Genomic DNA, 24,285 nt, shown 5'->3' with positions numbered 1-24,285 from the left:
GTTGTTGTTGAAGCAAACATATATATATAAAGATAGAGGTGAGATTTGATGAAGCCAGCTATCAACATGTGAGGCTAAGATATTCAAAATAGCCAGAAATCCAAAATGCTCAGATGTAAAATGGACAGATTAGTTATCCAAATTTGTCTTGAAGGGGTCACCAGAGGGAAGACCATGATGTTTCCCAAATAAAATGTGTTCATCACCAATAAGGTGGCCATGTTTGACATTTCAGATTCAGCTTGTAAGAAACGTTTTAAAATGTGGCTCTTCCAATCTCAACTTAAAAACTCAGTGTTGGGTATCAATACAAAAAGTAATTCATAGGAGCTCACATTTTTGCAAAGCGTATGGAACAATCGAACAGAACAATCGATCGCCATCCTGGCTGGATCCACCATTTCTGTTTTGTAGCCTAGATGGCTTTCGTTGAGCATGAGAAGTGTCCTGCGTTCTACACTCAACTTTTTTTAACATTGTGAGTGCACCATCTCGGTATAAAGTGCATGCATTGTGCTATACTTCACATTGGGACAATAAAGTCTGTGATTGGAACTCACTTACACACTCAAAACATCAAATGTAAGTACAAATGTAGGAAAATTCTGAAAAAGTACAGCTCTCATGGCCTGTACAAACTTGTTCACATCTTTAACACATTTTAACAAAAGATGAGAAAGAAGGTAGTCTGGCAATAAAATCTTTATTGAATTTTAATATTTTATATAGGGTAACCATTTTCTTAAATAACCTATTAGTTCATACTTATCTTTTCAAGATGATATAACATATGTCATACTGGAGCTATTGAGAGATAAATGGTTCTCAATAAGATGTCCACTAGACAGAAGATGGCATTATATTAATAAACATGTAAGGGCTAAAGTTTCTAACTAGGAGAACAGACAAATATAGGAAAAAATACTTGTACCTATATTTTTGCTGGTACGTCATCACCTCCCATGAGGACTTGTTATCTTCTTAAAGTTCATTTACAAGTGCTTGTCAAATGTGCATCTATTTTGGAGTGTGTAATTCCATTTCATGCAGGTGTCTTCTAAGTGAGAAGCAGACCGCCCAGTATCAGGCTCTAAAAAAGTGCCCTGTTCAAGAGCTGCTGATACAAATGCTTGTTCTGGCTCTGCCTGGACAGAGGGCCTATTAGGTCTGATCGCCTGTGACATCAGCATGTTGGAAGCAGATGGCTTGTGGTGCCTGCAGTCGTATCTCTCTCCCACACCAGGCTCTCTGGGCACATTCGACATAAGCTTAATTAATGATGTGATAGCTGCAGAGGTGTTAAAAAGAGCATGGAGACAGGTGTGAATTCCAAGAGCTAAACTGGCTGGTAATACGATGTGAAGGGATTTCTTACCACTTGCTTTCCCACATGCTCTCCCTTTCTCTTCCTGTCTCTCACACTTACTCAGATCGACCCAGTGGGAGCTCTACAGCATGCTGTGTGTAAGAAATAAGTTGCAGATCTAAGAACTAAACAAAGTAGATGTTTTCTGAAGGCGGTGCTTTCTGTGAGATCTCACTCTACAGGGAGCAGCCTGTGTTTCTTAAATATATAGAGCCAGTCATACATGTGTAAAATATGTCAATTTGGATAAATAAAGATAAGCTTTTCGATCTCAGTTTTTTGTTACCTACTTGTTTGGCAGTAATAACAATGGTAATTAAAGGTAGGGTAGGTAAGTTTGAGAAACCGGCTCGAGATACACTTTTTGTTATATTCCATGGAATGCTCTTACAGTAACATCCCGATAGCAATGAATATCTTAAGTGCTTTGACAAAAAATCCATAACAAAATTTCATCTGTGGAAGCCGTAATACTGTAAAAAGCACGACCAATCATTTTAGCCGGGCCAGCTAAAATAACTGGATGGCCTACCTGCCTGTCAGCCTTCCATCTGTGCACAAACTTATCTCGTGCCCTCATTGGTCATGTGCGCGTTCGTGTGTGTTGGAGGAGGGGCTCTATAAGGAAGTGGCAGATTTTCTCCGGTTGTGTATTTTCAAATTCTAGCGATCTCGAGCCGGTTTCTCAAACTTACCTACCCCACCTTTAAGTATGTATGTGAAAGAATCAACAAAGATTTGATTCAGCTTCAAAACCAAGTTAGACAACCACAGTCATGATGACGGTGAGGAGGATGATCATTCACTTCCAAACAGACTTCTAGCTACAAACAAAATATATATTTTAACCACAGAAAAAAGTCTTGTTACCCCTACCAGGCTGGAAAAAAACATACTTAACCCTCGTATGGTGTTCGGGTCTCTGGGACCCGTTTTCATTATTTAGCTAAAGAAAAATGATTTGATAAATAATTGTTTCAAACCCACACTCAATGGCCTTGGCTCATTTTCTGTGAAGAACATATATCAGAACACATTTTCAATGACCACCCACTACCCCCCTACACATTTATATTACATACAGGATGTTCGGCCCGGGGCTAACAAAAGTGTGGAAATTGTAGGTCCTGTGCACTTGTCTGGGCCTTGTGTGTGTGTGTGTGTGTGTGTGTGTGTGTGTGTGTGTGTGTGTGTGTGTGTGTGTGTGTGTGTGTGTGTGTGTGTGTGTGTGTGTGTGTGTGTGTGTGTGTGTGTGTGTGAGACTTTTGTGTTTCTGCCCCTGCCATTCCCGCACAAGGTTGCAGCATTGTTGATATATTCAAGCACGGACTCCTGTCTGCTCTCACATTCCCGCATTATGTTTTACGGGAACCAATCTTTATTTTTTTCACATTCTATCCAAGCTGAAAATTTGGGGCGAGACACAATAAATAAAGCTTCGCCAGTTTGGGTTCTTATCACAACTGATCAAGATGGCCAAATGATTCTCTGCTCAGAGGGCCTTGCAAATGATTTTGGAAGAGAGAGAACCATTCGATGATGATGTAGAGGAAGAGGAAGAGGTTTCAGAATGTGAGGATCACATTTCTGCAAATTCTGAGTCTGACAGCGACTTTGAAGAAGAGGATGAGATTGAGCATCAGCTAGTTACAAAAAAAAGACCAGCCACAGGACCAGCCGGTCAGCGGGAAAACAATTAATGATTTAAAGTAGCACTTTAAATCATTAATGTGATCTAACAAATATAAAAGGGCAAATATTAACCATATGCTGTTTATATTACTTGTGAGATGAAGTAAACATCTTGAGTATTTTAACATAAAATTGTTTGATTGTGTTGAATTGAAGCCCAAAAAGGCAGCGGGTCCACCAGACCCACGAACACTGGCTGAATAACAAAAATATGAACACCACACAAGGGTTAAGCACTTGTTTCTATGGAAACAGAGAAGGTCAGGCGTCAGTGGACAGCATGTGTGATCTCCATGAACCTCACGCTAAATGTATTTACATCGAAACACACCAAATGAATTCCTTGCTATACCATGTAGAGAAAAACAACAGACATCCACCTGTCAGCTTAATAAAACATGAAATTAGGCCATAACATCAGCATATATTTTGTAAAAAACGTAATTGCTATATAAATGATTTCCCCAGGTGGCAGTTCTCCAATGCTGGAAGCATAGCATGTTGGGACATCCTGCACAATTGGAGGTCACAGAGTGAGATCATTGTTTTTATGGGTAATCCTATTCATTGTGCCTTTTAAAGGTTATTATAAGTTGTTCTGTTCTCTGCACTAAGCAGAATAAAATTGATCGGAAACTATCTTATGTGATGAATTTCCCTCTTTAAATCCAGTGATTAAACTGGATTGAATGAACAATGAGCTAAGGAAATTACTACAGCTGGGTGCCATAAAGAGTGACTCCACCAACGACCATATTTCTCAGAGTAATACACTGACCCTCCACCACCTCATTTTAAATAGAAGATATTATATTAACTTCGACTAGATAGAAAGTCCCTGCAGCATTATTCTTCAAGCTAAAACATATCTTTCATACTGAGCATGAGGCAAAATTACATACATTAATTCAACTTTAAGTGATCACACAAGCTAATGTTAGACAGATTTGTGGAGGTATTGCTTCCTTTTCATTTGTAATAGCTAAACAGCACATTAGTTTACATTTTTCTTATATTATGGTAGTTACTTAACACTTTCTATTGTCACAATCTGATGGTAAAAATGCCAACAGTCTTTCACATATTGATGCCGCACTATTGCAGCTCATCCCTGCATGCTGTAGTCTGTTTACCATTGTCTGTCGATCCGAACTAGAAACATGTTTTTTGTGCATTGGTCAAATTGCGTCAGGAAGCATTTTTACATTAAGATTACATTACATTTCATTTAGATGATGCTTTTATCCAAAGCTACTTTCATTAAATGCATTAAACCATAAATACAAAAACTCAGAAAAACAAGAAAAATGCAGATGTATTCGCTTCAAATAAGTGCAGGTGCATTAGTTGCAAAATGGGGTAAATTATTAAAGTGACATTTTTTTTGTTTGGTTTAATGGCCAAGGATCAAGAAAAACGGTGGGTTCTCAGTTTGTGACAGAACATTTATAGACTTTCTGCTGTCCTGATGTCAATGGGGAGCTCGTTCCACCACTTGGGGGCCAGGATAGTAAACAGACGTGTTTTTGTTGAGGGGTAGCTAGGTCAAAATCGCAGTTATCGAGTAGCAAGCTGATTTGCTTATGCATTGCGAAGACCAATTGATCTACACGTTGATAACACCTCTTGAAAATTGAAAAATTAAATGAAGAAATTGAGGTTTAATACTTATTCACATTTGCATTTTGGTCTAGCAATGTCATGCTACAGTAGCTAATAGAGGCATCGGTGGTTTACAATACTACAGTCATGAATTAAAAAGAAAAATATGTAGACATGTGAATCTGTGATTTTTAACTTTAAAAGCTGCTGTAAAAGTTGTATACAATCCAGCAAGCAAACAAATGAAGAAACAAAACCAAAATATCATATAAAGCACCCTTAAGAAAGGGATTTGGAAGATTTGTGGTTAAGAAGTAATTCTGTAAGAAAATTGTCCCACTTTGGAAATCAGAGACTTGTCTTGTTGTCCTTGGTTCATCCCTCAAGGCTCCTCTATCATTAAAAAGCTATCATCCTTCTTTACCAAACGTGGCCTTGACTTGGAACATTTATAGTTGAGGTTTGTAGGGAATAATAGAAACGTTAATTTGATCATCAAATCTCTGTATCTGCGCCATCCATTATGTGTGCAAAAAAATTACTTTATTTATTTAGATTCTTAACATGATGCTAAAGGAAACACAATGTACACATTTCTCTGATGCACTTCTTTATTTATATAAGAATATTATCGTTTTTTTATGACCTTGTTTAATACTTGTGTGTAGCCATGGTAATGCAGCATGGTTGGGTTTTGTTGTGCAGCAGCTGCATCAAGTCAGCTGTTCATGCGGTACATTAAGGACTGGACTCTGGGGTGGAATAACAAACATTGAGCTAAATAATACATAGATAGATAGATATGTGATTGTTGATCTGACAGTATTTTTGAATAAACATTGTTTTAAAATAAAGCAAGAAGTTTGTTCTTGTTTATCTCTAAGGGCCTTTGACAGGGGTTAGGGTAAAGCCAATGTAGTTCTTCTGAACAATAAAGTTCCTTATAAAATCAGTTACCGATTTACAGACAAACAAACAAATAACATACACACAAACATGTTTGTCTTGTATTTCTGATCTATGACTCGATGATTCAGTTGTTGCATTTCCATTCAGCAGGGTGGCCGTTTTGGATCACTCTCATTAACTCTAGAAACCTGTCCGCTATCACACACCGCACCAGAATATGAGAGAAAATTGGCACCTTTGCCCCCAATGCCGAGAGAATTAAAATGAGGCGTTTAAAATGTTTGAGACTAGACACTTTTTCATTGATTGTCAAGTGGAGCAAGAGTTTACTATTCAACCCCTGTTTGCCTCAACCTGACTTAAACCCCAGGGCCTTGAATCACTTTCTTGTTTGGAAAACACAGAGAGGTGGTGATTGAGTTTCTAAGCAGATCATGTTATTCAATTATCAGCATCAAAGGATCCCTGTCAAATGAATACTGAAATCTAGGCATAATTACCATCAACAAATCAAAGCAACCTCAAGATAGTAGCCTCTGTCTAACATCAGTCGTTATAGTTGGTGCCGAACAATGAAAGAAAGCTTTCTTTGTTAATGCATGATTGGTACTTATGTATTATTACAGCCCCTTTACACAACCATCCACCAACAAAGGTGTTTTACTCGTGTTGCCTGATATCAACATTCAGAATTCTTACTTACTTTTTAATTGAACTATTCACATCTTAAACTGCACTGTAACTTTTATCCATGTATTTTTTTTTCTTTTAATGTTTATTTTATTATCTTTGCTTTTTAATGACTGATTTTAAATGCCATTTTCTTAATGTCTTTCATTTTTTGTAAAGCACTTTGAATTGCCTTGTGTTGAAATGTGCTATATAAATAAACTGGCCTTGCCTTGCCTTGCCTTAATATATTTAAAAACACACTCAACAAGTACAGGTAAGAACTATTCAAAGACATGTGAGAGAGAACAAGTGCCGCAGGACGAAAGAAACGATTTCATGAAGTGATTCTTGTTTTCATTTTATAGAGTTCATCTGAAACCTCTGAAAGTAATTATTCCCAAGATTTTAGCTTAAGCATAATTAACAACTCAAAAACTAATTAAAACAAAACTAAAATGGAGAAACAAGTGGCATTAAGTAAATGCCATTTTAATTAAAATTAAGAACTCCTCTTTAATTCAAATAAAATGCATCTTTAGTCATAAACAAATACCGCTTCAAATATAAGGACATGTGTTGGACCAATAAACAAAGTGAATTAAAAACATAGAAATTACATTTCACTTGCACAGCTAGTTTGAGAATGCTCAGAATTACTCTCAATCAGAAAAGTTAGGACAGCAAAGTCTCAAAATGGCCTACATGTAAATAACAGAGTCTTTACACCCTCATGGCTAACAAGTCTCAAATGTACCACGCTTCTCTCAATTCTGAACCAGGAGCCAGTCCTCTGTGCAACATTACATTACATGTTGCTTGTTAGACGCTTTTATCCAAAGTGACTTACATACTCAATACTGTGGGCAATCCCCACAGGAGCAATTTGGGGTGAAGTGTCTTGCCCAGGGACACAATGACATGCTGACTGCAGTGGGGTTTGAACCTGTGACCCCCTGATCCCCAGACCAAGGCTCTATCCACTGCGCCACAAGCCTCCCGGCAACAGGTGATTTGCCCTGCAATCAACTCAATGGGACAATCTGCTATAACAGATTAGAGAGAGTCAAATGAAACAAGTAGCAAAGAAGCAACTGCAGCATACTCTGAATGAGTCAAAGTCAACCAAAACGCAGACATTGAGGTCCTTTCGGACATGTTTTAACCCCCACATGGTTGTTTGGCAGGTGTGTAAGAATTCACAAGAGTCCACAAAACGAGCTTTACATTTCTGTGCTCACTTTTTGAACAGGAGTCCCTGTTTGGAGTGAAACAGCTTGTATTTGGTTTTATTGGTTTAATAATAATGTGTAATTCCATCAACTGGCTTACCAAGACTTTGTTTGTCAGCTAGACGTACAGCATAATGAAGGTGTAAAGGTAGTAGTGAGTCAGAATAAAATGAGGTGAAAAGTAAAAAGCTCAATTCAACATTGATACTGTGCCACCATTAACATAAATCAGAAGCACTGTAGCCTACTGTAGGAGGTAACCCATGGTTGACATGAACTAAAGGCCTGTCTGTTCTGTTCTTGTCTCCTCTCTGTAATAAACCCCCATGGTCGACTTAACTGCATGTCAACACGTTCACCCCATCTGGCTATTGGCATTTCCCAGTGGGTTAAGAGCAGCGAGGTGTGCTGGGTGGCACCACATAAATCACTGTAGACTGTAGAGGATGTGACCATCATGCAAAACTGATCACAAGAGTCAGAGGGGGGGGCCTACACTCAAAAAAGTGAACTCTGTGAGTTGTTGAATCTAATGAATGCATCTTTACCCAATTTAATTGATATATCTGAGTTTGCTGTTTAAACCTAGTTGATTTAAGTAGGGTTTTCTTAAAATGGATACCTGTTGAAGCCACATATGCTGCTCAATTATCTCCAACGCAACACAGCTGTGTAAATTGCCTGTGGCGCATGCGCAGAGGCTCACATGAGGGATATGATTGTGACGTGGGCTTTTTCGCGGTGAGGAAGGACAGGAGAAGCTGAAGAAGCAATGGCAGAGACCTGAGCGACATCCAAATGAATATGAGTGAGTATGTTTTTCCTATGCAACATTTTAAGTTGGTTTATAAACATGCGGTTAGAATGTGAAATTGAGAGTGTTGTAACTCGCAGAAATATCTGCAATATTTTCGCATATGGCAGCTAAGGTTGGCTAGCTGGAAAGCTAACTAACTAACTTAATGCTAGCCAGCAGGAATATATCACAGTAGCAACCAAACAGTTTTAAATTGAATTATAAATTACTGACTTGTGTGTTGTGAAATGTTAATTTAATATTGTGAAAGTGGCGCGAAGATGGCTGTTGGTCGGGTTTAGGGATATGTGTTTGACTGTCAGTGAGCAGGACCGGCTATTAACCGGCGGCAACTGAGATGCCTGTGGCGGGGGAAGACAGAAGCTTGCAGATAAAGAACAGACTGTGTGATAGCACTAATGTTACAGTGTGAGAGCTAGCTTGCTAACGTAAACCAGCTACGTTAGTGGTTGGGCGAGCGAGAGTGAGAGAGGGAGCGGGGCTCAGTGATGCAAATTAGTGCTTTTCGGCGCCTCCCGCTTTTTTAACGCTGATTTGGGTGACTTGTGTAATTCGTGGAGAACCGAAGAGTTTTCGTTTTTGGGGGGGGGGGGGGGGGGGGTTTGGAGTCCGTCAACAACTTCGTACTTAAAAAAAGAAGAAATCTAGACCGCAAAATAATTAAACAAGCGAGTGCCTGTTTTTCCTGACCAAGGACAGGTTCCTTGAACACAACACGAGCGTAACGTGTCTTCACGTGGTATATGTCTGAAAGGAGTGCTGACGGAGAGCACCGGAAAGCCGCTCCAGCTCTTCAAATATTGCAGTACCCATAAGGAGCCGTACACATGCCGCAGTGTTTGCGTGGCTGTGTCTTTAGTTGTAATCACAGTGGCGATCTGTTGTTATTAGCATCTGGTTAGCTAGCTATGCTAACGAATTTAAAGAGCTTCTCTACAACCAGGTGGAAGAGAGCTCTCTCCTGAGAGGCTCAAATAACCTCAGCTCAGTGAGGTTAAGGCACACCTTGATATGATCATTATAGTTATTAATGAGACATTAGAGACTAAATGAAAAACAGGTATAAAATACTATATGACAGTAACAAAAAAGTTGTTAAAAATAACAAGAATATAGTTTAAAAGGGGAGTGATTTGTAAAATATCCAAAATGAAAAATCTTGATTTATAACTTAACATCTCTGTCTCCTATTGATCTGAGTATATTATAAAGAATAGCCAGTTCATTGAAGCATTATAGCACAGGCCTTTGTCAGATGGTATATTACGCTGTTTTTTCTCTGCTTCGAATAGTTCTCTCTTTTTTTCACCATACCTGTGTTTGCATCACTGATCTATACTCTGTCATTTTTTGTTTAATATTTTTGTTTGTTTCATTTTCAGTTACATGTGGAAGTGTAAAGACTGTGGTGCAGAGGAAACCTCAAGATTTCAGCTATTGAAGCACTACAGGTTAATACATGGCCACTTTGGCCGCAGACAACCTTATCCATGCACATATTCTAAATGCCCATGCACATTTAAAACGTGGAATGCCCTTCGAAGTCATCTATCCAGATCACATTTTGATCAAACGTCACAAAAATCTGTAAATGTAACAACATTTACCTGCCATCATTGTTCTTGTAGTGGCATTGTCTCATTGAGAGAGTTTTTCGTTCATGTTAACAACCATCTCAAAAGACACGAAACCATCTGTTGTGTGTTTGAAAGTTGTTCCTTTTCAACAAATATTTACGGAACATATCAATCACACAAGAACAGAAAGCACAAGACGCATACACTGAACAATTTCAAAGCTGGAATTGTGGAAAATGGAAGGGCAGATTCATTGAGTTGTACTTTGGGAGATACATGCTTGACAGAGAGTGATGAGATACTTCACGATGATGAGCTTGAGGTTGGTGCATTGGTCCAAACGTCAGAGAACTTGCATAAAGTTATAGAACAGAAACTGGCATTTGTTTTATTAAAACTTGAAAACTGTTTCCATGTACCAGGCTCTGCCATTGATGAGCTGCTAAACGAGTTGCACTATTTGATTAGTTCTTCTCTGGTGCCAGTATCCAACAACATTCTAGCTGATTTCTTCAGTAACCATAACTTGCAAGTTGACCAATTGCTCATTAATGAGTTAGGCTGTACACTTTGTACGTCCAACCCTCTGTCAAAAGCTTTACAAAAGGAAGGACCTTTAGCCACTGCTTTTAAGAGGAAGCAATACTACAAGGATCATTTCAATATTGTTGATCCAGTTCAGTACATACTTGATGCAAAGACTAAAAGAAGTTTTCAGTATGTCCCTTTGCTAAAGGTTTTACATCAGCTACTTCATCAAAATGATGTGCTTAGCAAGGTTGTTGAAAAGAGAAGAGAACAACAGGTAGTGAATGACCACCTTCATTATAAATCTTTTGAAGATGGCCAGTACTTCAAGAACAATGATTTTCTGGCAGGGGGGGAACTGAGAATCTCCATCTGTCTATACGTAGATGACTTTGAAGTCTGCAACCCACTCGGTACTTCACGTAAAACACACAAACTCTGTGCTGTCTATTGGATTTTGGGAAATTTGCCTCCTGGCAGCCATTCCTCTTTGACCTCAATATACCTGGCTCTTTTATGTAGAAGTGATGACGTGAAGACCTTTGGCTATTGCAAAGTATTTGAACCATTACTCCAAGACCTTGTTACATTGGAGCGGCAGGGTGTTTTTGTCTCACAACTGGGTACATTTGTGAAAGGGACACTTCAGTGTGTAGTGTCAGACAACCTTGCAGCACATGGAATAGCCGGATTTGTGGAAAGTTTCTCGGGCCCATATGCTTGTAGGTTTTGTACAGCTCAGCGAGCAGAAACTCAGGTTAAAGAAGTGAAATCGGGTGCATTTACCCCAAGAAACAAGGAGCTTCATCAAGTCCATATTGATACTGCACAGGCAAAAGGAGGTAGCTTTTTTGGTGTAAAAAAAGCGTGTATTTTCACAGAAAGACTTGCCCATTTCAGTGTCACATCAGGGTATCCTCCTGATGTTGTCCATGATCTTTTTGAGGGCATAGTCCCAGTAGAGCTTGCACTGTGCCTTGGTGTGCTTATTTCCAAAAAGTTTGTTACGCTTGAAAACCTCAATAAGAGCATCAAAAACTTTCCATACAAGTGGGGGGACAAAAAAAACCGACCTCATTTGGTCCCAGTTAATTTTGTCCGAAACAAAAGAATTGGTGGCAACGCGCACGAAAATTGGTGTTTATTGAGGTTATTGCCGTTTATGATTGGGCAGTTGATCCCTGAAGACGAACCAGCTTGGAAAGTGATTCTAGACTTGAAACATATTGTAGAGCTTGTTGTTGCACCTATCCACTGTGAGGAGTCTGTGGCATATTTAGAGTTTAAAATCTCAGAGCACAGACAGAGATACCAAGAAGTATTTCCAGATCAGCGACTCTTGCCAAAACATCACTTTTTGGAGCATTACCCAGAAATGATTAAGCTGTTCGGCCCCATTGTGATGTTTTGGACTATGCGTTTTGAGGCCAAGCACAGTTATTTCAAACAGGTTGTAAGACACACAAAGTGTTTCAAGAACATTACACTGTCTCTGGCAAATAAGCACCAGCTGATGATTGGCTATCACATGCACACAAGGAGTAATGAGAGGTCAGCCTTTGACGTGTCAAACGTCTCAACAATTCCATTAGATATCATGAAAGAAGACATAGCACTTCAACTAAGTCAGAAATACACTAACCTCACAACAGTCACGCTAGCACACATTGTCTCTAGCAATGGCATTGAATATAGAATTGGAATGCTTCTTGTGCATGGATCAGTAGGTGGACTGCCTGAATTTGCAGAAATACTTCAAATGTGTATATTGAAAAACACATTGATCTTTATATGCAGAAAATTGTCTTCATGGTACAGGGAGCACTACGGAGCATTTGAGCTCCAGTCATCTTCAGCCAGAGAGATTGTGTTGGCAGAGTTAAGTGAACTGACCGACAACTATCCCCTGAGTGACTACAAGTGTGGAACCCTCCGAATGGTCACCCTTAAAAGATACATACACATGTCAGGTAATTATCCTTTAATTTTTATTTGACTTTGACTGAATGTCTTCATGGGAATGTGGGTAAAATAAGACACAGAATATCAATTAAAAACATCTGGGGTTTGGAGTCAGAAACAAGTGAGGTTAGGTTAACAGAAATAATAAAACACAACTCTACAAGGATGCTGGCGTACCCTAACTAAATCTATGCATGCTAGTTAATCAAGTCAAGTTGCATTTTGTAACATTTGCAATATAAATTTGAAACTGCCGACAATTCAAATCGGTCTGCAGTTTAATTGAACTACCAAAAATGATAATGCTGCCTTAATGTTTACTATGGCTTTATAACTACACATGTGCAAGAGTCATTCAAATATAAATATTTACACAACACATAATTAAATATGTTACTAAAGTTTAAAGAATACTTCCATCACACTAACCCAGTGCTTTCAATGCCTATGATACCTCCACTGATGATGACTGGATCTGCCTCGAATTGTATTACCTACTGTTTAAAAAATATATATCTTCTTCTGTCTTTTCTTTAGAGTAACCTGTTGACAAGTATGGCCACTTCTGCAGTGCTTTGCATCATCCTAGGAGAAAATGACTCTGCAAAAGTAACCCTGCCTTTGGGAATACCAAGCTCTGTTGAGGAACTTCAAAGTGAGATTAAGAGACAATGTGAGGTGTTTGGAGACTTTAGACTGCAATACAAGGACCTTGATTTTGATGAGTTTATAAACCTTACCTCCACCTCAGACATTCAAAACAAGGGGAAAATCAAAGTAATTTACCCCCCAAGTGCCTTATCTACAAGCAGTCCTGGCTTCTCTGCACGGACATCCAGCCAGGATGAGATCAATTCAATCTCATCTGTGGACACTGATCTTCCCTTATCTTCTGATTCTTCGTCAACATCATCCCTCAGAAGTGAGCCATGGCCAAACGCCTTTCCTGTGCCGGAGTTTGTCTATGATGTCGAGATCCAACTCCAGCGTGCCAATAGTGACTTTCAAAGTAATGGTACCCTCTTCAGTCCTAATCCAAGAATGAAGTCAGATATTCTTGAAACTTTGGCATCACAGATTGTGAAATATAAAGCATATCCCTCAAGTGCTGAATTTGATTCGGTAGCTGAAGCACTTGTGAAAAAGCACCCATGTTTAAGGGAGCAAGGCTCTGTTACTGGCTTTTATGGTTGGAAGATCAGTTTAAAATTCAAGATGGGAAACTACCGCACTAAGCTGCGCAACATTGGATGTTCAGAGCTGACTGTCAATTCTTTAAAGCGTCAACAGGATGATCAACGCACATCTCGCAATCAAGTGAAGAAACCTAAAAGAGCGGAGGTAAACTACTATCCAGACTATCCAACAGGACAAACCAAACGGAGCCTAGAGGAAGAGAGGCTGGCACTACTGTCCGAGGTACATAAGAACAATAACCAACAGGTGGTGAAGGATAAAATGGAGAGGACATTTGACTATAGGCGTCATGAGGTGATTGAAGACAAGCCATTCATTGCCGAATTCAAAAGAAGGTGGCCGGCTCTCTTTTCTGAGCGTGAGGTCAGTCATATATTTTGTTGATAACTTAATTATTATATTTTGCAAGGGGGTTCAATTTAAAGAAGCATTTTACCAATGTACATGTGATGCAGTTTGCCAGAAAACATTAGGGCAAATGCGTCAAGACTGGCCACATACACTTATTATGTTTGTCATTGGAACCTGACTACAGAATCATACTAAGAAATTAACCTAACTTTCATGTTAAATGATAGCTTTGAGAAAAATAATTATTCTATATTTTCATTCTTACAATGCTTTGACAAAAAAATCATCAGGAAGTAAAAAGAAAAATGTCATGGCTGAATTATTCCATTAACTTTTACTGTGGTGCTGCAGCCAACAAGAAAATGTGTTGATTTGATTTATGTGTTTGTCTTTATTAAATGTTTGTAGGTGGAAGCAGAGTTTGCTCGCATCACCACTGTCCCACTGAGATCTAAGTTCATGCAGCAGCTAGATCATCACTCCTCCAAGCTGTTAAGGATTTTCCAGAAAAAAGGTGGTGCCGCTGGGCAGAAAATAAGGAATATCATGGCAGAATACGACAAGGTGTGTTATCTAACAAATGCCTGGTTATTAGAAATATTTGTTTTGTTTAAATTAATTTTATTGTATTTATTGTGCAGTTGTATTACTTAAGCATGCAGTAAAATATTTGAGACGTGTGGCTGATGGAAGACATTTTAAGTCATGTTCCCACAAAGTTTAAAATGTACTTGATCAAGTCATTTTCAAAATGAAAATGAATAAATTAATTGTATTTTCATCTAAAGAGATTTGCATATTTCTGTACCTTTTCTGTGGAATGTAGTAATACATAGTGTTTCATGAATGCAAATTCGCAGAAGTTTGGCTTTTTTGAATTGCAATAATTTGATTTACTGTGCTGCATATGATGGTAGTGAAAAAATGCTTATACTGAAACATATTTCTAAGATGATCATAATGCTTAGTTCCCAGTTAAATAAATACAGTGTCTTGGATTATAACATAAATACTTTTAAAGTACAACTCACTACCTAGTAATAACCAAACACTTGCATTACAGGTGCTTCTTGTGGTATTATAACTTGTACTCCAGTTGAATGCACATTCGTCCCCCTTCATAATAAAATGCACTTAGACACTGCCTGTAAATGTAAAAAATTGTATGAAGTTGCATGTAAAAAAGAACAGGATAGTTTGCTTGTGCATTAATGCATCTAGTGTTAAATGCTGCACAATGTAAAAATACTATTCTCCCACTTATGCATTTCCTTTGTTACAGAATGACGCCATCGAGACAAGGAGAGCCTGCGTTATAAAAGCACTAATTGTGTACCTTAATGAAGACCCCGAAAGCCTGATTAGAGAGTACCTCGTAAGTATTTGTGCCTCTGCTTTCCACATTATTACCCTCTGGAAACAAAAAAAGTGATTTATTTCGTACTTTTTTGAGCTGGTTTTAAACAAACTAATGGCACCACAGGTTTGAAAGAGCAATCAGAAAATAACCCATATGCATGCATAGTACAATTCCCTTTTCAAACTATCAACAGCAGTTTGTAGACCGTTGCTTGAATGTATAATTCATAAATGGAACTGTTGAGTTTCTCAAATTTTAAAGTTTTGTAAAACCATTTTCATATCCATGGTTAACTAAATACCCACAAGCCCCTAGCAGATACCGTCAACAACTAGAAAAGCTACACCCAATGTAGCTTGTAGGTATGCTTATCTGGGAGCTCTATATATGTTACTTAGCAAGAGTGTTGCTTTTTTCCCGTGTGTGTGTGTGTGTAAGTCTGGCTGATGGTCTATTTTTTTCTGCCTTTTAGGATGTTGAGACTGACCAGAGTGTAGATCAGATGGTCTTGGGAATCTTCGCCATAAAGAAGGAAGGTGCAGAGCCAACGGATTCCCTCGCAGATGTGGGGATTGTAATTGAAGGTGTGGAAGTGCTGAACGATCTTCAAAACATTGCGAACGCACTGGCAATTTTATTTGGACTCACATATGCATTGGACTTGAGCTATCCAAAAAACCTGAGATGCACGTTTGAGGTTCTTCAAAAGATCCTGATGGAAATGGATGTTCGCCACCTGTCGTCAAAGGCTCAAGTGCTGAAAAACAAACTGTTTGAATGAACTACTTGAACACTACAAGTGGAACGCCTTGAAACGGCACGTTGGATATCTTGGAGCAGGGGTTTTATCCAAATATTTCGGAGGGAATTTTATCTATGGAATGTTACTGAATAGGAATGTTACAAATGATTAATGTCGTACAGTTTATACGTACAAGTTGCAGTTTGGGCTATGTGGTTAAAACATGGTGCTCTTTTGAAAATTGTTGTTGCTAGCTAAATGTTGTGCAACTTTTTCTATTAAGGTGATAGCAAACTAATTATGTATATTTACCAGGTCAATAATATACTACCGTATCCAGCTAAGAGCAACATTAGCCTGGAAATGTCTGTTCTGACAAGTGTGTTTCCAATATTTACTCATCCTTTAGCTCTGTTTTGGTCTCAATACTGTTGAAGGTTATCTCGCTCCTCGGCTGCTGGATGTTTAGTTTTCCTCTCCAGCTGGTCGCTAACTTTGGGGGCCAGGTGCTTCGTCGCCTGCTTAATGATAAACGTGGAGGGAATTGAGAGTCGATCAGAGCTGGCTTGCTGAATTTTTTTGGATTTAGACAGAATTAAGAATTAGACAACACCAAACAGAAAATATGCTATAAAACCAAAACAATAATCTAGAAAACTATTGTTCCGGTTTTCATTATCTCCATAGCAACAGTTGATGACAAGAGACATTTATAAACGTTTTACACATTTTGTAGTTTACTTTTCTATTTATGTGACGACTTACATGCAATGTTTAGTTTCAGTTTGGGCTATGTGGTTAAAACATGGTGCTCTTTTGAACATTTTTGTTGCTAGCTAAATGTTGTGCAACTTCAACCTTTTGTTTGTTGATAAGGTGTGATACAAAGAAGTCTTTATGGGTTTCCATGATTTTAAACTTGGTAAACCTGGTTGCCTATGTGGTTATATCGCGTTTCATGTGAAATAAATGTATTTTTTTCACTGAACCTTAAGTCAGTTAATTTGAATTTACTTAACTACACTTCGTGGAATTTGTTGACATAGTCTGGTTTAGTAAGTGAACTTAAAATGACTTCCATTATAGCAATGAATACCAGTTAAGTAACACGGAATGCAGTAGTTTCCAGAATGATTTAAGTTTGAACTACAAATTAAAGTTAAGTTGATCTTACTAAATACAGTTGAGTATAGCAGTTCTTACTTTTAAGTAACATGAATATAGGTGAGTTAAGTTAGCATTATATAATATCTTTATGTTGGCATTAATCAAAAAAATCAAGTATGTCTAAAGAAACTGCACTGTGTTGACTTAATATTGCTCAGTTAAGTTAGCTGGACACAGAGCTATTAATTAAATCCAGGGTGACCGGGTATTGTTGAAGTTAATTAACACGGTCGCGTTGGCTCAACATAAGTCAGTTATATTCTTCTTACTAGTAATATTTAATTATAATCTACTCAACTCAGTTTCGTGGAATTTGTTGACATAACTTTATTAAGTAAGTCCAAGAAATTATTTTTTTGAGTGTAGTTCAACTGTTGAGACTGTATATGTGACTGGACAGATCACACACACAAACACACACTTGTCTTGCTGTGTGCTCCTTTATTATTGATGCTCTTCATATCCCCACATGCATCGCGGGCCTGCACTGTATATTATAAAGCTGTTAAATGAAACATAAATGGATGTGGTGGAATTACAATAACATGCCTCTCTGACTTTGCCTCTGACAGTGAATCCTGGTGGTTTGGGGGCTGAGCTGCTGCAGTTGAATGGGCAGTAATAACTTATAACTAGTATATAGCAATATCTGTCAGAGATCTCCAAAAGCCTCTTTAGCGCTGAAGATATTAAGATGTGAATCATTCATTCTCGCCCCAATATAAAAACCTAATTGAGACTCCTTTAAGATTTACATAATTCATGTTTCTGAAAGCGGTGGCCCGATTTCAGATGGCCAGGGAATCCAAAGATCTGCGTAATTACAGTATGAGGAATGGCCGACCAATGACAGAAGTGATTTTCTTGCCAAGGTTCTGCTTATTCTATTGCTCTTTCATTCTTCAGCCTCCCCTCCATACTCGGTACCTCGCAGATCTCACAGACACATTATTACTCTGCTATTTCAGAGCCTTACCTTCAATAGGTTTCCTTTTCAGAATAACAATGGACTGGTGGCCAGATTCTATAGTTTCCATTGCACTGAAGGATAAGAGGTATGAATAGCAAAAGTTTGTTTATTATCTCCAGGGCAGGCAGCTCTTATCAGTGTGAGGCACAAAGAGCTGGAGCTCTGGGGTGAGAAGGGGTCAGAATGTGATCCTCTCCATTGTGACAATGGACGTGGTGACAGACATACAGACAGTTGGATCTTTTCATGACTGTGTAGCAAGATAAACAGCTTTAAAGTTCATTTATTTGCTTCATGCTTGCAAAACTATGTCCTAAAACTGTGTAAACTCCTTCTCGAGTGTCAACCTCAAAATATTTTGCAGTGGAAATGCAGCTCTTCTTAATCTGCTCTAATTCTGATTTACATAAATTGTGTATTGTACCTGGTACCTGTTAGGCCTACTTGGTTTAGGACCACCTTGGTGGGGGTTCCATGCAATCTGAACCAATGCTACAAGGTTTCATTGAAACACTCTTGGAGAGAATTGTCACTTGTTCACGTGTACAAACAATGCCGTACAACACTAAAGGTGTTCATCTGTTGCGTTTTTATTAAAAGGTTTCAGCGAGTGTCCCTTTGAAGAAGATTTCACCACAGTTTCATACGCCGCCATGTCTTTCAGCTGATCCCCCCACCTACACATGCTGTCCTTGGTTCATTATATAGAGAAAAGTACCTGGTAACTGTTATCTGAACACATTCAGAAAAGATAAAACAGCATATAGTACAGTAATCTGAAAAAATACAGTAAAGGACAGCCACATGTTTTTTTCAGAACTTGGTTTACCTCTTAAACATAATAAGGTTTGACAAAATCGGTGAAGTCTTGCTGGAATCTGACAGCTAATTTAACCCTTCATGCGAACACAAATCCAATGCTGTTATTTGTTAGAAGAACATCATTAAACATGCTACAGATCATTAAGTATGTCTCAATGGAAAACCAGGACAGTCTCCTAATTTCTTCTCATAAAAGAGTTCTTAGAATTGTATATAGTATATATTTGTGTTTTCAGAAACCTGTCTTTTTCTCAAACTGATGGTCCATTCATCATCATCTGCTACCTTCCTCACTAAGGCACAACAGAAGGAAATATTTAATCGTCATCCAAAAAAACTGTCCTCAGATTCTCAGTTTTTTGATGAATGATCCAATTTGATGGAATGCTTGCGTTTCTTTTTGGCTGCTGTCTTTCTGTGTTTTCACATACATGACTTTCTATTCTTTTCATAAGCCTGTCTTTCCTGCCTATCTTGCACTCTGTCTGTGGATCTGCTCCTGTGCACCCTGTCTGCCCAGGAGTCTGTCTCGGTCTCCCTAAAGAATTAGATCCCATGTCAAAAGAAATCACTTTGACAGGCAGACAACTCTGAAATCGTCTTAACGGCACTCCTATGTTCCTCCATACTGCTGACCTTTCACATCCACAGTATCAGCACTTATTCGGTCAGAACAGCAGTTTCAACCGGGATCCTGTTTACTCTTGAGTCAGAAAGAAGAGACAGAGGATAAGAGACTAAGGCTACACAGACACTTGGCTTCCTTCCTTATAATCAGGATTCGTGACTGCTGTTCTTTGATTAAAGAGAAGCAAAGCAACAAGAGTAACAGGGCGCTTCAGCATAACACACTGCTTTGTTTAGTGAAACTGTGTCTGAGGTTAGACATCTTTCACAGAATGTCAAACTCAACTAGCCAGGATGTCTACAGATTCTCAGCAGGATGTCATTGAACGATTACAGGTTCCTATTGAGCAAAGATTTTTGTGCAAGGATTAATTTGATCTGAGTTTCTTCAATCATTCCCACAATCTGAGCATTTAAAGGTGGGGTAGGTAAGTTTGAGAAACCGGCTCGAGATACACTATTTGTTATATTCCATGGAATGCTCTTAACATCCCGATAGCAATGAATATCTTAAGTGCTTTGACAAAAAATCTATAAAAAAATGTCATCTGTGGAAGCCGTAGTACTGTAAAAAGCACGACCAATCATTTTAGCCGGCCCGGCTAAAATAACTGGATGGCCTACCTGCCTGTCAGCCTTCCATCTGTGCACACACTTATCTCGTGCCCTCATTGGTCATGTGCGCGTTCGTGTGTGTTGGAGGAGGGGCTCTGTAAGGAAGTGGCAGATTTGTTCCGGCTGTGTATTTTCAAATTCTAGCGCACTCGAGCTGGTTTCTCCAAAATTACCTACCCCACCTTTAAATGTCACATTTCTACATGTCAAGTCATGGAAGTAGAAAAAAGGTATCAGAGATAAATCTACATCATCAGCTTTGTTGAAGAGACTCTAGGTCCATTTTTAAAAGACATACAACACTCAAATATAAATTAAAAGTTATACCAATGTTTCCACAGAGGTGACTGGTATCGTACAGCACTGAGACACGGATTTGACAACAGCATAATGACAGAATTATGAGAAACATTCAATCGACAGATACATTTGTACGTCAGATTTCTCAAGAGAGCATGGAACGTGTTGACCCGTGCATTACAAAACATTTCAATTGCACTGCACCACCTTGGTTTTCTAAGCAGTATACGCAAACAATCATTATAAGCAACCTGGAGCTTCTGGAGGCTCGCCTTCTTACATTTGTCAGTATAAAGAGGAGTACAATAAGCTCTAAAGAGGTTCACCTTAACCTTATCTGAACACCAAGAGAATTTTCTAGCCAACATGTTAGCTTGTGTATATAAGACACACGCCGCTGTATACATGTCATCATCATCAGCCATTTCATCTGTGATGATGTGTCCCAGATACTTTGTTTTCCAGCCAACAGACAGCACCTGCCCTGACAGATAGAATAATGGAAAAACAAGGTTCTTATCCCCTTTTGCTCTGCAGATCATTACAGCGCTCTTCTTAGCATTGTATTTAACATCAAATTACAGTTGGAGGCTGTCTAATATTGTTCACTGACCATGACCCTACATCTCAACAGGAGGCCATTTATGATGCTTCAGGGTTTACTGACCTAACATCCTTTAAAAGTCAGCCTCTTCTTAATTCCTGGCCACCCTCTTTGTGCTTCCTTTCAAGTTTAAGTGAGTGAGTTAAACACTTTAACAAGAATTGAAAATAATATACCAACATCCTCAAAAGGTGGATAAACCTGTTCAGAATACAAGGTTCAAGGCTATATGGAGGTTACATTATTTTAAATAAATTACTTTCTGGTCTTTTCTTGTGGGAAGCATAACAAACACAAAATCACCTACCGTCTTACAAAAAAGAAATGTGATGTTCCTTTTTACAGTTTTTATCGTCAGCATTTCTCTCCAAAAACAACCCTAATGAGCTTTTCCTGATGCCATCTGTTTGGTTGAGATCTGGTCAGGGAATTAGCATGGTTATGGTTAAATAAAACCAGAGCTGACATCGGTTGGAGGATACAAACAACAGTCTTGCATGCTTTTATTGCGATTGCTATGCTTCACCTAAAAACAGTTTTTTTCCATGAGTGGATTAGGAGACAATGGAACCCACCCACTCTGTAAGCAACACACACAGACTGCATATTGTTTAGTCTCTTTTCGATGTTGCTTCTCTCTCTTGTCCTATTTTCCTTTATTGCTCTTTTGAGTCTCTACATTAAGTGTCTCTATTTAGTCGTTGTATGTTTCTTTAGAGTACCCTCCTTGGTGGTGCATGTCTCTTTGAGTGATATTGTTTTTAGGAAAGCCAGAGGGGGGCCTGACACTTTGAGACCTTCTAAGTCCTGCTATGTAAGAAAGAGAAAAGTGAAACATCTCTTTTTAAAACAGCAAATATGTAATCAAAAGCTAAACCTTTTGAGTATGCACAGCAGCTTGCTGTGAAAGCACACGCTCTCCAGCAGCATAATGTATGTTGTATCTGCTTTCAGTGAGAATACCTCTTTATTTTACCGTTGGTCAAGAGGATAGTCGGCAGAAGTCCCAGAAGAATTAATTATAAACATCTTATAAAACAATCTAATGAAAACCTGTCAATCGTTCTGCTCGTTTTTGTGATTCGCTACTCGTCTCTCCATCTCATTAGAACAACACAAGATTCATGTTTAATCCCTATTTCAGTCATGTTCACTTTTAGAACAATTTACTGTATCGTTGACCACACTCAAGGACTGGAGATCAGGGAGAGAAAGCTGCAGAGCGAGAGAGAGTTCGCAGAATTATCATGCTGGATCACGGTGATTCTGATATTCTGTACATCAGGGAAAACACACACCGCTGTCCTCTGCAGCCTTGAGCTACTACTTCATAACACTTTCTCATTGAGATTCATTGGAAACATTTGAGTTGGCTTACTTTTCCTGGATGGTTTCACAGCAACAACTTGAATTCAAAATCAGTTTTACAGAGCATCTCAAACATTGTCATTTGTCTGTATGGTATGCTGGAGAGTAATTAGTGCTGTTCGGAGGAACCAGACAAAGTTTCAGGAATATTGATGTGATAGTGTCTGGCACAACTCCATTTAAACTAAACTAGGGTACATGTATCGACTGGTTATCTTCTCTGTCTATACAGCAACACCTGAAACTCTGTCTGATGGAATTAAACTTCCATGGCGTAAAGCACTGCGAAGCACCCAAATCGCTCAGGGGGCTTCTATCTCTGCACTTTCCTGGCTTCTGGCTATAAATATGAGGAAATAGAAGGTGAATGCATTATAAGAAGGAAATCAAAAAGCTGGTAGAAATGACTAGGACAGATGGCAAGCAGGTCTGCCCACCAGGGAAGGGTTTGCAATTTTCTATCAGGATAGACTCCCAGAAACTTTATCACAATGTATTAATATTTTATTTTTCATTTACCTTGAAATGTCATGGCCCTGTGAGGTTTCTGTTGGAAGACTACCAATGGTCATGCACTCTTCAGCCAAGTGTATTTTTTTAAACCAATTTAAAAATAAAATGTACATTAGTACATCAGATTTAACCAAAAGTTAGGCGCTGTTATTTGTGTAGAGCAGCGGTTTTCAAAGTGTGAGGCGCGCCTCCCCTGGGGGGCGCCAGAGAGCTTCAGGGGAGGCGCAGCGTGAGAAAAAAATAAAGAGAAACAATGAAATCTAGCTCGTTAACTTCAGCTAACTTTATGCGAGCGGCAACATGGATCGATTTTTAGTGAAGTTACCTAAAGTGAGAGAGGAGACAGCGTCTGGCCACCCCAGTTGGCAGCTTTGTTTTGAAATAAAAGTTGTGGCTCATCGGACATTTATCAGAGAAAATCCCTGATGTCCGAGTGCAAGTGAATGCAGCACAAGACGCGAGCCTTGTAACCCTGGCGCGAGCGAGGAAATGTGATTGGCGGCGATTTCATTTGAACGGGCGGCAGAAAACGAGAAGCATTCGGACCCAAGTACACGGAAGGAATAAGGTATTTGCGGTCTACAATGACAGAGAAGAGACTGTCAAGTTTGACTGTGCTCAGCATTGAATCAAAACGCACTAAAGCTTTGGATGTTAATACGTTTGTGAGGCGTTTTGCTGAACAAGATGGTAATCGCCGCATTCAGCTGTAATAGGCATGCCAACTTGATGCTCTGCTCACGGATGACTCGAGCATTAAAAACTGTTAAGATGATGACCTTACGTGTGTACATATATATTTTTCTTTGTGGGGGTCTGCCCTGAGAAAGTCAAATAAGATGGTGTGTAAAACTACACTGCCCAGACAAAAATAAGTAACCACTTTGATTTAACTAGGCCAGTAGGTAAGGGCATTCCACTGGATAATAATACCCCTGCATTATAGCAACAACAATAATAATAATAATAATAATAGCAATAATAATTGGGAGGGGGGGCGCGGCTGTTCTTATATTCTCTGAGGGGAGGCTCACCTTCCCACACTTTGAAAACCCCTGGTGTAGAGTATATCCCATTAAATCAATCTGTACGTGCAGTACTGTATTCCATGTAATTGTCAACCAGGAAGAATAAAGAGTTGAATGGTCGGGGTGGATGAGGGGATCTAAAGACACCAGACTTTAAACTAGGAGACAGTTGTTTTAGTCTCGTGTGAAAACGATTTTTATTTATTTTGATTAGCATACCCAGAATCCCTTATGTGTCTACCTGTAGCTTATACATGTGTAGATGTG

At 38.9% G+C, this 24,285-nt stretch overlaps 1 protein-coding gene across 1 annotated transcript; it reads left to right on the top strand.

Moving 5' to 3' along the window:
* Positions 1 to 7,968: 7,968 nt before the first annotated feature.
* On the top strand, positions 7,969 to 17,110 carry LOC117495057 (sterile alpha motif domain-containing protein 3-like). Its single transcript, XM_034146114.1, has 7 exons — positions 7,969 to 8,278; positions 9,670 to 9,738; positions 12,211 to 12,362; positions 12,892 to 13,914; positions 14,311 to 14,466; positions 15,185 to 15,277; positions 15,735 to 17,110. Exons 4-7 carry the CDS (start codon positions 12,910 to 12,912, stop codon positions 16,041 to 16,043), a joined length of 1,563 nt encoding a protein of 520 aa, XP_034002005.1. The 5' UTR covers positions 7,969 to 8,278; positions 9,670 to 9,738; positions 12,211 to 12,362; positions 12,892 to 12,909; the 3' UTR covers positions 16,044 to 17,110.
* The last annotated feature ends 7,175 nt before the right edge of the window (positions 17,111 to 24,285 follow it).

Source organism: Trematomus bernacchii, unplaced genomic scaffold (assembly GCF_902827165.1).
Source record: "Trematomus bernacchii unplaced genomic scaffold, fTreBer1.1, whole genome shotgun sequence".
In the NCBI taxonomy this organism is placed as follows: Eukaryota; Metazoa; Chordata; class Actinopteri; order Perciformes; family Nototheniidae; genus Trematomus; species Trematomus bernacchii.
The sequence above is the reverse complement of the archived record's forward strand: the minus strand, read 5'-3'. Positions and strand labels throughout refer to the sequence as shown.

Coding starts and splice junctions, on each gene's coding strand:
- LOC117495057 (XM_034146114.1), top strand. CDS start 12,910: ATGGCCACTTCTGCAGTGCTTTGCATCATCCTAGGAGAAAATGACTCT. Junction 14,467..15,184: donor TCATGGCAGAATACGACAAG/GTGTGTTATCTA, acceptor CCTTTGTTACAG/AATGACGCCATCGAGACAAG. Junction 15,278..15,734: donor GCCTGATTAGAGAGTACCTC/GTAAGTATTTGT, acceptor TCTGCCTTTTAG/GATGTTGAGACTGACCAGAG.